This window comes from Mastigoproctus giganteus, chromosome 7 (genome assembly GCF_048544385.1).
Source record: "Mastigoproctus giganteus isolate SK-2022 chromosome 7, ASM4854438v1, whole genome shotgun sequence".
In the NCBI taxonomy this organism is placed as follows: Eukaryota; Metazoa; Arthropoda; class Arachnida; order Uropygi; family Thelyphonidae; genus Mastigoproctus; species Mastigoproctus giganteus.
Genome location: NC_143581.1, coordinates 196,636,799 through 196,649,804, shown reverse-complemented (window position 1 = coordinate 196,649,804; position 13,006 = coordinate 196,636,799). Strand labels below are relative to the sequence as shown.

The following is a 13,006-nucleotide window of genomic DNA, read 5'->3' as shown; positions in this document are numbered from 1 at the left end:
AGATACCCTTAAGTGTGTTTTCCAAAAAAGAGTACATCCCCAGTATTGGCATATAGTTTACCCAATCCATTTAAAGCCTTAAACGTTAATCAGGTCTCCTCATGGATGCCTAGTTTCCAGGTGTTGCAATTTGTAGAACTGAAGTCTTTCTTGGTAAGATGTCCATATACCATTGACTGTTGTTGTTGCTCTTCTCTGTACCCATTTTGTCAGAACTGCATCTTTCCTGAAATGAGTCCTCTAGGCCTTTATGTGATACTCAAGATGCTGCCTCACCATTGCTTTATATAACAGGATAACACCTCCCTGCTAAAAAAACTTCCTGTATGGCATTGACAGAACCTTATGAGCTGTCCTAGCAACCTGTCTGCACTGCTCAGAGAGGCGCCTCCGTAGTCAGGTGGGAAGGAGCAGCAGTGCGTAGCACATGCTTCTTGATTAGACCGGGATTCGAGCCAGTCACCACCAAATATGGAGGATGCGGAAAGGTCAGGGAATGACCACTGCATATCCCGGAGCAATATGGCCTTAGTTGCTAATGCTCCTAAAAACCAAATAACAAACAAACTTAACAGTCACTGCTCAGAGAACTTCATGTCAGACTGAAATTATTTCTAGGTCTTTTTCATTCTTCTTCACATTGAGTGTGTGGCACCACCCAAATTATTCTGCGATTGCTGTTACCCAGTGTAGTAGTACCTTGCATTTATTAATGCTAAACCTCAATTGCCACTTCTCATCCATCTGCATAATTTTTATAAGTCTCATTGCAGTATTATGCCTGCCAACCGGGCTAGCCGAGTGGGTAAAGTACCTGCCTGGCAACCCAAAGGTCGCGGGTTCGATTCCTGCCTCGGGCTTGGATCAAAGTACTGCAAAAACCTTGGGAGGTGCAATATGGCCACAGAAGCCGATGCGCCAACAACTACCAAATCAAAAAAAAAAAAAAAAAAAAAAGTATTATGCCTTGATTTCCATTAACCACCTTGCCAAGCCTTGTATCATCTGAAAACTTAGACATTAAGCTTGATATGCATTCATCAGTATTATTAATAAATATTGAAAACATTAAAAGACTCGGCATCCAATCTTGAGAGATTCCACTAATAAGATTGGGTCAAGAAGAGCAGTGCCCATTAATAACCACTGTTTGTTTTCAGCCATTCAACCCTTTATCCATAACAGTAACTTTCCCTCAATGTCACACTGCTTGAAAGTGTACAGCAGTCTTTCATGTGGAACCGTATCAAAAGCTTTACTGAAATCTAAGTATATTATGTCAAAGTTAATTTTGTATCCAGTTCCTTTTGTCACTGCATCATAGTATTCAATCAGATTGATCAGACAAGATTGCCATATAACTGCATTCCTGACCATATGATTCTGTATTACTTCTTTAACCAGTGACTTCATTATTTTCCCTGAAATGGAAGGCAAGCTTGCAGGTCTAATTACTCACTTTGCCATTTGATTCCCCTTTGTGAAAAGGGGAGATATTTGCATATCTCCCTATCTGTAGGGAATCTACATGTAGGAGATATTTGCACAGCTTCCCTTTTCACAAATCCAAGGATGTTCTCATGATTATAGCTAAAGGTTTGCCTACCTCTTTTATTGCTTCTTTTAATATAATTGGATAGATTCTATCAACCCTAGATACCTTATTTACATTTAGCTTCAACAGTTTCTTGTCCAGTTTTCTCTCAGTTATCACAAAATGATTTAGCTTCCAGTTTATAACTTGATATACTTTTGGTATTGCTATCCTTAAAAATTTCACATTGAATGTAGATGAAAAGTATTTATTGTTTGTCAGCAACCTGCACAAGATCATCAGCCATTCATATCTAATGGGCCAATGTGGTGTGTCCCTTCCCTTCTACTGTTGACATAAGCAAAGAATTCTTTTCTACTTTTTTACATCCTTAGCAAAAGAGTTCTTGTAATTTGCCTTCACTTGCCAAAGACCCTTAGTGATTTTATTGCTAACTAGTTTATACTTATAAACTTACTTAGTTTATAAGTACTACTCACTAACTTATGTAGTCTCATCAGTTCATCTCACATCCACTTGGTTCTAAATCTTGAACAGTATCTCTTAGTTGTTATAAAACGCTTAGTAGCTTCTACAATTACTTCTCCAAATGCTTTCTATTTAGAACTTGCAGTTGATAACATTATCAGTTGGCCGAATTTGCAGTTGGTAGCATTTAATAAAACATTATTAATGACTCAGTCATAAGTTTTGGAAGACCAACTTGATAGATTTTTGCAGTCATCAAAAGGAGAAATTTATTTTAGTTTTAAAATCATCAGCTTTTGGGGGAAAAGGAAACTTGTTCAGATAAATAAAAATAAGAAGGGATCTAAGGGAGAATCTTAATGAACGTTCTGTTCTGCATAAAAGGAAATGAAGATATACCTGCAACCACTGCTGTGGCACATATCTATTTAAAATTAAAGTTATTTTTACAGTAAATCACTAAGAAGCCTAAACAATAAATTCCTCTCCATTGCATTTCAATCTCCATTTTGAATTACAAATAAACTTTACCTTTTATTCTCTTGAAACTAATTTCATTTGGAATGTAGCATTCCAGTTATCTGAATACCAGTTAATTATGCTTAATTGTTTTTGCTATTTTTTATAATTTTTAATACAATTTAATTTTTATACAGAAGCTTGTAAATATTGTAAGCGTAGTTTTTATGTTGTACTAGGGATGATAATTTAATTCACGGACTGGTCATTATCTTATCTTAATTATCATCATCTAAATCCATGGATTTCTCCTTCTCGAAATACTTGAACTTTACACACTTTCACCACCTTCGTACCCATACGTTAAATGCTTCTTGCAAGCCATTTTTTGAAAGACTGTGAAGTGCATCCTTTGTGGCTCTGCGAGTATCGTTATGTTGGATGCGAATTGCTTGCCTTTCAGAGCTTTCTTCAGATGCGGAAATAGGAATAAATCACATGGAAATCTAAGTCCAGTGAATAAGGGAACTGTGGCAGAACCTTAGCACCTGTGGCAGTGATCACTGCCTACACAATATTAGCTGTAGTCTGCTCAGTAGCGATCAGGGAAAGTGCCTGTAACAGCAGTTATGGAAAGTTCATGCGGTAAACATAAAATCTTGCACCACTCCGTGAATTAAATTATCACCCCTCATAGATTACTTTGGCTCCAAACTTATTTTGACATGAAGTAATGTTAAATTATTCTCTTTACAGACTCTAGTTATACAGGTGAAGTGTTTTCAGGAGATTATTTCCATTGGATATGCTGTGTATCGCATTCATGGATTGCCATGGTTTAGGTCATTATCGTGGTATTTCCTCATCACATCAAACTACTTCTTTTATGGGGAGAGCTTAGTGGATTATTTTGGAATCCTGTTAAGCAGAGCTGTAAGTTGGAATATTGTTAACTCAAAAGAAATGCTTCTTACACAAACACAATAAAAGCTGTATAAATATAGAAGTCGTCTTTATTATCACCAGTCTTTGTATTCTTATACTGTAATAGAGTTTGCTTTGCTTCTTCTTTATTGTCCTGGCGCCTCCGTAGCCAGGTGGGAAGGAGCAGCAGTGCGTAGCACACGCTTCTTGATTAGACCGGGGTTCGAGCCCGTCACCACCAAATACGGAGGATGCGGAAAGGTCAGGGAATGACCACCGCATATCCCGGAGCAATATGGCCTTAGTTGCTAATGCTCCTAAAAAAAAACCAAATAACTCTTTATTGTCCAAATATATCATAGTTGATTATAATGAAACTGCCCTTTAGTAGCTAGAAATGCCTTGACAGATAGTATCCATTTTTTTGTGTGTGTTTATTTTTAAGCTGTATAGGCATATACAGTATACGGCGTTAAATAATAGATGCAAATTACAGTCAGTTCTGCTATAACGTGGTACGTGTTCCTAAAAATCTCTGCATTATGGTATTTCACGCATTAAAAGCAACAGGGCTTATGGGAAAAATAGGGATGGGCAGAGCACTCAAAAAAAAAAAAAAAAAAGTTCAGTCTGATAAGTAAAACACCAAAAAAAAAAGTTAGAAACCCAATAAAATTGCTAGCACAATCTTGAATTTCTAATAAATAAATATTACAGTAAATATAGCACTTTACTTTGACAAGATAATATCTATTTTTTTTGGATTGTAAAATTTGAAACATAAAAAAGATAATCAATAACGACGAACACAGGATGCACAAATTGCACAAGCGAGACAAGTTTACGAAGCTTAAAAAATAGGAATGAAGAGAAAATTCTGAAAATTTATTTGTTTTTTATATGATTGAAGATTTCATGGAAGGGGAAACACATTTCACCATAATAATGTAAAAACTCGCAGAATTCCAGCTATTGGTATTATCGCAAATGCAGTAAGATTGAGTTTACTACCCATTTATAATTAGATTGCACTAACTGAAAAGCCCAATAAACCAGGAACTGCAAATTGTTTTATGGTGGGGACCTCCCAGAAATTTACTCCTCTGCTCATGCTATCACACCTCACAAAATTTCTGTTTGAACTGAAAAATGTGAGCTCCTGAAAACATGAGTCGGCCTACAATATCATGTTATCTTGTGAATACAGCGAATGACAACAGTGTGTCTCCAACCAATACAACTACAGTAAATGGGAAATATAGCTGTCACACATTTGACGTTTGACATTTAAGCTTCGTAAACTTTGTATGTACAGTCAGTTCTCGTATTGCATGATAGTTGTGTTCCTAGAAACCCTCGTGCAATGCTAAATCGTGCAATATAAACAACAGGCCCTATGGGAAAAATAGGGTTAGGTGCTGACCACCCAAGATTGAACACACATTTGTAACCAAAACATTACCAAATACAATAAATAATCATAATAAAATATGTAAGTATTTTATTACAACTATTACGTAATAAAATATTGCTACTGCTTTTGCTTCTACCGTAAGCCAACTTGTTTTTTGTTTGATTATCTATCCAAACAGATGACAGCTGTTCCATCTCTTCCAATTCTTTGTCTTAATCTAATGGATTTTAATTACACTTTGAGTTGTTCCTGCTATGAAAGTTTTTTTTCTCTGCATTGCCTCATTTAGGCTTGTAGCACGTGCAATATCACATGGTCTTTCATTTCACTCAAAGCGTTTCACAATTTCATATTTTTTCTCTATCGACAGAGGCCGACTGGCCATAAGCCTTACCAGGGAAACCCCGGTGGGTCGGAGGCCGGTGTGATTTTGGCCATAAACGCTAGTATGAGGCCACTACAAATTTTTCCGGGTAAGAATTTTTGACCTAGTCCGCCTCTGTTTATCGATATTGCTTTTCTTTTTCTCTCTGAATCTGTAGTGTCTTCACCAGGACGCTTCCTGTTCACACCTTTTAAGAATTTTACTCATTTTTAGGGAATAAAGCACAATTACAAAATGAAGAGGCAAGCTTGATACACATAAACAAAGCTGCGCGCATGTAGCAACTGAATAAACAACACCATAAAGGCAGAGATACACTATTAACACCTCACATTTTACTAAAGCACATTTCTAGGGATTACTATCATAAAACAATAAAAACAATTTCCAGTTTCGTTTCTGCCAGTGGAATCTGTTATAAACTGGTAGTAAACTCGATCTAATTGCATTTGCGATTATACCGATAGCTGGAATTGTGTTGGTTTTTACGTTATTATTGTGAAATGTGTTTCCTCTTCACTGATATAAAAAAGATAAATACATTTTCAGAATCTTCTCTTCGTTCCTATCATGTTGCGTTCCATTGGGGTGATTCTGCGTTCGACTGCCATTTCTTGTAAACACAAAGGCGAATCGTGCATAAGCGAATTCGGTTCGTGTTATATAAGATATCGTTCCCCTATTTATAAATTGTGTATGATCGAATTCGTGTAGTGTAAACACGTGTTATACAAGGACTGACTGTATTGTGTATAGGTTGCTACATTCAGCTTTGTGCCAGGTTTTGCATTCACCTGGTGTTACTCACAGACAAAATTGCGCACGAGCCAATGCGCAATTTTGTCTGTGAGTAACGCCAGGAAAATCACGTTATACCAGCATTGTTCCCTAATATATCATTCACATTGGAGCAAATTCACATTGTGAAAATGCACGTTATAGCAGAACTGACTGTACTATAGTTTTCTTTTAATTTTTTTTCTGCCTTCCTTTTATTCATAGATAGAGGGCATTTAGAAGCAGCTATCCAAACTAACCTTAGTCCTGGTCATTTTGGATAATGTCCTGTCTTAGATAGTACCTTTGATTCATTCTGGAATGTACTTATCTTTTACTCATTCTTACTCACACAGCAGTAGTTCTTTTTTACTACTTCTATTTATGATGGAGTTCCACTCCACATTATTGGTAGGTTGAAGTTGATGAATTTTTATTAATATAGTGATTGTCTGGTGTTAAACACTACAGTTAAAATTCTAATATTTTTAGTAGAATTCCATTTATCTAAATACCAGTTAGCTTACCATATTTTCCGTCAGGCTTATAAAATGCACTGGCATACAAGACACGCCCTAGTTTTGGCCACATATTTTGAAAAAAATAAAATAAATAATAAATAAATATTTCTCCAAAATAATAAAAATAATATTTTGGAGAAAATAATAATAATAATAAAATTAAATACTGTAATATTTTTCTCAAAATAATGGTATACGCTTGGGTAAATGTTCAACCAATAATGAAATGTTTGTTTCTGAAAAAAGCTGACAGAAGTAACGTAACAGAAATTCTTACTCACCCTAAAACAAATATGGGCATCACTTTCTCTTTGTAAAAGATGGTTGGAATTGAAAAATCCTGATCCAGTCTAATTAGCCCGCCAGATAATAAAAGCGCGAGATCATAGAGGAATACCATAAAAGCGCGAGTTCATATTATAGAGGAAGCAAACACATGGGAAAATGAAACAAGTTTTTATTTACGTCTGATTGTGAGATTCATATTACACAGATTTCAACAAATTTTCCATGAAAAAAAGATTACTGGTATGTATTGTTGCCATAGATTGTAACCACTGATAATTGTTAAAAATATATTTCAACCGATAAATCTTAAGTAAAATTGGTGTGAATTTCAAAGGGAAGTTTTCAAAACTCAGTTTACCGGCACTGCATCATCGAAAATGCATTGCTGGTAGTCTTTAGGCCTAATGTGACAATGACCATATAAGACGCAGGGTGATTTTCCAAGTATTTCTTCGCGAAAAAAAACCGCATCTTATAAGCTGGAAAATACGGTATTTTAATTATCCAAAAAATTTCACTCAAAGAAATTGATACATTTATTATTTAATTGTAAGAAAAAGTAAAAGTAAAGTGCAGCCATTATCAACCCACTGCAGGATGGAAGCCTCCTCAAAAATTCATGCTAAGAAACAGCACTACAAATATAATAAAATTATGATTCCACTTTTGTAACACATTAGGAGTGAAGCAAAGAAGAATAAATTTGAACTGTGTCATTTTATCTTTTATCATAATGTCGAACACTGATATGAAGCATAAAAAGTTCTGTGATAAAAAATATTATGAAGTTTCTTTATAATTTTTTTGATATATGCTTTATTCTTTAAATTTTTATTTGTATAGTTCCTTGGTTTAACCTTCTGTGAACAGGGATTTTTTTCTATGCAATTCAACCAACTCTCCAATAAATTCTTTGAACGTTTTAACAGCATTCCACAAAACTAGAGACAAATCATGAACTGCACATTAACCAGTAATTTAGACTGGATTTAGACTGCATTGCAGGAAATTTTATTTTAGCCAACAAGTTATAAATTACTAACGTATAGTTAGTGCAATAGCATCATTTTAATTCGTAGCCATCTGCCAAAGTAATTAGAATTGGCATTGTTTTAATTATATCTCAAATTGTGAATACCTTCACAATGAGTTGCCATGGTATTGCACTACCTTGAATAAGTAACACTTTGCCAGTGGAGAAGACTAATGTTACTTATTCTCTGCTTACAATCTACAAATTAAACTGATGCTATTGCACTAACCTATAAGTTAGTCATTCTACCACATAGCATGAGGCTCTGCCCCCAAAATACTGTATAGTTATAAATTACTGGAATAAGTTAGACTGGACTTAAACCACCCATGGGTGGTTGAAGGTGGTTTTATTATTATTCCCCCCCCCCCCACCTTTTTGTAATTTTTTTATTATTATTTTTTTTTGGCTGGTGCAGCATAAGCCTTAGGCTTCCTTGCACCCCATGGCCTTAACTAATACTAATTGTTTTCATAATGATCAAGTCTATCAATTTTTGACAAATGAGGAAATAGTTTCACCATTAAATACTGGTGTGAATTGAAAATGAGAAGAGGACAATTATGATAAGTATATCATTAGCATTAGTAGAGGCATGTGATGCAAGAAAGCAAGCTTATGCAGTATCAGTCAAAAAAAAAAACACGCTCCCATTTCACCACTCCATTTGTTCCAAGTACCTGTCCAGCTTAGCCTTAAATTTATTTAGGCTATCAACTTCCACAACAAAGGATGGAAGTCTGTTCCACCAACCAACCAACCAAGGTGCCTCCGTAGCCAGGTGGGAAGGAGCAGCAGTGCGTAACGCACGCTTCTTGATTAGACTGGGGTTCGATCCCATCACCACCAAATAGGGAGGATGCAGAAAGTTCAGGAAATGACCACCGCATATCCCGCAGCAATATGGCTTTAGTTGCTAATGCTCCTAAAAACCAAACAAACAACAAACCAACCAACCACCTGCTGGCTAATGGCAAACTTCTGCACATTTATCCTACATCTGTCTTTCCTCAATTTGAATTTATGCCCTCTCAAATGATTATTCTGGGCAAGAGGAAAAATTCCATCAGCATTGAGGATGTTCAAACCATTCAAGGCTTTATACACTTCAATCAGATCACCTCGCAGGTGACTAGTCTCCAGACACTGTAATTTGCAAAATATAAGCATTTCTTCATAAGAGCAACCCTTTGTTCCATTCACTAATCTTGTTGCCCTTCTCTGTACTCGTTCCAACAACTCTACATCCTTCTTAAAATGAGGCCTCCAGACCTGTATACAGTACGCAAGGTGTGGCCTGACCATTGCCTTATATAAGGTGATAATCACCTCCTTATCCCTTCTATAAAAATTCCTGTGTATCATTGACAAGATACTATGAGCTATTCTTGCAGACCGTCTGCACTGGTCAGAAAACTTCATATCTGCCTGCACAATTACCCCATGTCCTTTTCGTTCTCTACCACTGTCAGTGTAGTACCACAGAGTTAATATGTCACTCTGGAGTTGCTGCTTCCCATATGTAGTACTTTACATTTGTCAATGTTAAACTTCATTTGCCACCTCTCAGCCCATCTGCTCAACTTTTCTAGATCCTGTTGCACTAGCATACTGTCATTAGTGTCCTTAACAACTCTGCCAATCTTCATTTTGTCTGCAAATTTGGACATTAAGCTTGATATACCATCATCAATATCATTTATAAATACAGAAAACAACAATGGACCCAATACTGAACCCTGAGGGACTCCATTAATAACATTAATCTACGACGAGCAGTGTCCATTGATTACTACTCTGTCTTCTCCCACTCAACTATCCCTTTATCCATAGCAGCAATTTGCCTCCAATGCCATACTGCTCCAATTTGTGCAGCAGTCTTCCATGTGCAACAGTATCAAAAGCCTTTCTAAGATCCAAATATATGATATCAAAGTTATTCCCCGCATCCAATTCCTTTGTGAACACATCATAGTATCCAATCAAATTGGTAAGGTAAGACTTTCCCTTAACAAAACCATGCTGTGTCCGAGCTATAACTAGTCTTGTCTAGATGATCCTGCAGTGTTTTTTTAACCAGTGCCTCCATTAATTTTCCTGGAACAGAAGTTAAACTAACAGGTCTGTAATTACTTTTGTTGCCCTTTGATCCTTCTTTGTGAATTGGGGTCACATTTGCACATCTCCAGTCCATGGGTACCTCCCATGAGTCCAAAGAAGCTCTCATAATTATGGCTAAAGGTTAGCTTACTTCATTTGCTGCCTCCTTTAATATAACTGGATAGATCCCATCCACCCCGGGTGCTTTTTTCATGTTTATCTTCAACAATTTCTCCTCCACTTTCCTCTCAGTTATTACAAAATCATCCATCTCACTGCCAGAGTTTAACTCACCTCTGGCATTCCCCTCCCTGAATAACTCCTCATGGGTGAATGTAGATGCAAAATACTCATTTAGTTTGTTAGCCACCTGAGCAGGATCATCAACAGTTGAACCATCAATATCCAGTGGACCAATCTGATTCATCCCTTTCCTTCTAGAGTTTACATAGGTAAAGAACTCTTTGTTGTTTTTCTTTGTATCCTTTGCCAAGGATTTCTCCTTTATGACTTGGTTACAGACCAGCTTATATCTATAATAGGTTTCCATGTATCCCATGCATTTTTCTTCTCTGCCACATGTCTCATTAGTTCATCTGACATACATTTAGGCCTAAACCTTGAACAATATTTCTTAGTTATGTAGAGCCTAGTAGCTTCCAAGATAAATTCTTTGAATGCTTCCCATTTTGAATTTGCTGTTGGTAACATCATCAGTTTGTCCCACCGTATAGAATTTAAATACTGTCTCAGACCATTGTAGTCACCTTTACGAAAGCAAAAACCCTTCCCTTTACCCCTGATGATAGTTACCTCTTTGAGTAAATCCCACTTCAGCACACTGTGATCACTGCCACCTAGTGATTCCTTTATCTGCAGATTCGTAATGCATGAAGAATCACTACTGATAATCAGATCAAGAGTATTACTCCCTCTAGTTGTCTCCCGAACTTGCTGATGTAGAAAACAATCATCCAATAAAATAATGTAGATACTAATAGCGAATTTAACAATTTCTGTGCCCTTCAGATTAGAGGGTCTGAATCATAAGAATTCAGTGAGTACCAATTTGTGTTTGATGAAAATACAGAATCTTGCAGTTGAAAAAAAAAAAAGCTATCTATCTATCAAGTAGTAGAATGTTGGAACTTATTTTTAAGCCATCTAAGCATGTACTGTATATAATATATAAGTAATAAATATGCAAATTACTATATTTTTTAAGAGTATGTTTAGAACTAGTTATCTGAAAAAAATCAACTGTTCAAAATACTCCTGGTGCTAGTTATTTTTGATAATTTTAATTCTCAACTATTTTACATAAAACTTGAGGTGAGGAGAGAAGAAAAAAAAAAAAAAGTTCAATTTTTGTACTGTTGTACTGCAGACATGAAATGAACTATAGCCAAGCTGAAGCAAAAAGCAGTTGCAGGGTTTTATTAGAACCGAGTAAGTTCTTATTTACAAACAAGTAAGTGCTTTCAGAATTCTTTTACAAACTTTGATCAAAGTTTGTCAGATTGTTACTTCTTCTTAGAACTTTCCTCTGAGAAAATTTTACATAAAAATAAATATCCTTAATGTTCTTCTCCAAAACAGTTAAGAAATTTCCGCAAGTATACTTAGTGCACGTTATATTCATTATCACCTGCTATCATCTTGAAAAGACGAGACAAGTTTTTAATGGCATCAGTGAACAAACAAGTTAAGTATTCTTAACATTGCACTAGAGCTCACAAACAGCTCTAGTACAATGGATAGTTGCATTATCATTTTGAAAGTGACTATTGCCTTTGGGATAAAAAATGGTGCATTGTACAGTAGGGGGGGCAGAACATGATGGATTCATCAGCTCATTAGCATTAGTTGAGGCATATGATGCAAGAAAGCAAGCTTATACAGCATCAGCCAAAAAAAAAACCATTTCCATTTCACCCATCCGGTCACTCCAAATGTTTGTGTAGTTCAGCCTCAAATTTGTTTATGCTATCAACTTCCACAACAACAGATGGAAGCCTGTTCCAGCAATCAACTACTTGTTGCTACTCATGCAGCTTCCTGTTCTGTACAAAAGAATGTAGATTCGAATCAACCAGATCGTGGTACTGGTTTTCAAGTTCCTTGAGACTAATCATGTTGGAATACTACTGTGATTTTTATTTCTGATTTTTGACTTAAATTAAACATTTTGCAATAGGGTACAGCATGTGATTAGTGGTGTAATACTTGATGGATTTCAGATTTCACAGGTTCCTGTGCATTATTCAAACATAGAACTGGCTAAGTTAAAAATATCTTGCAATTGCTCGATAGCTGATTGAGTATGTAAAGATTTACTATTCTTTTGCTGTGGTATCATTATTCTGGCCCAGTTACTCCTTTGGTTCAAAAGTATCTGTGTACTAATCCAAGAATTTTGAGCTCCTAGGAACAAATAAGATTTTAAAAAATTTTGCTGTTTTATTGGCCTAATTAGCATATTAAATTGTATTCTATAAATGGCTTAATAGTCCTAGTCATGTTCATTAGTTTATTTTTACATTTAGCTAAAGATTTTGTAAGTATACTACTTAATATACATAGAACCTTTGTATTGGTGATTTGGCACGAACATTGTATCTTAGTGCATGGTAGAGGTATTCTAGTATCTTAATTGTATTAAATAGGTATCTTGAAAGTTCAAATCATGTAGGTTGCCATTAATAGATAATTTTATTAACTGTTAAAATTAACTTTACAAGTGTGACGGTATAGTGTAAACTCGATAACATAATACATGTAATGTAAACTTGATATCATAATATATATATTTAATAATGTAAACTTGAGCATAATACATATTATTGCTGCATAACTGGTGCATAGTGTAATTATTGCATTTAAATGTATTACTTTAGTGTAGTATTCTCACTTAAATTGAATTTGAACAGAAATCATGCTTCAGACCAAATCGATCAGCAAAGAAAAAAGGTCAAAATAGCAGGCATGTTGAATGTGCTGGTCCCACAGGAGCTAGTTGTTGCTGGTGTCTCTATTGTTTGGGAAATGGGAAATATATTGTGCAAAAAGGATAGGTGGAATA

At 35.6% G+C, this 13,006-nt stretch overlaps 1 protein-coding gene across 2 annotated transcripts in view; it reads left to right on the top strand.

Annotated features, from left to right (window-relative positions):
- Nucleotides 1–13,006, top strand: part of LOC150083526 (phosphatidate cytidylyltransferase, photoreceptor-specific-like) — a 169,801-nt gene that overhangs the window by 116,997 nt on the left and 39,798 nt on the right. For both annotated transcript variants that reach the window (XM_090377335.1, XM_090377336.1), the window contains one exon: nt 3,239–3,415. In XM_090377335.1, coding sequence (XP_090233461.1) covers nt 3,239–3,415 — 177 coding nt within the window. The remainder of the gene's footprint in view (nt 1–3,238; nt 3,416–13,006) is intronic.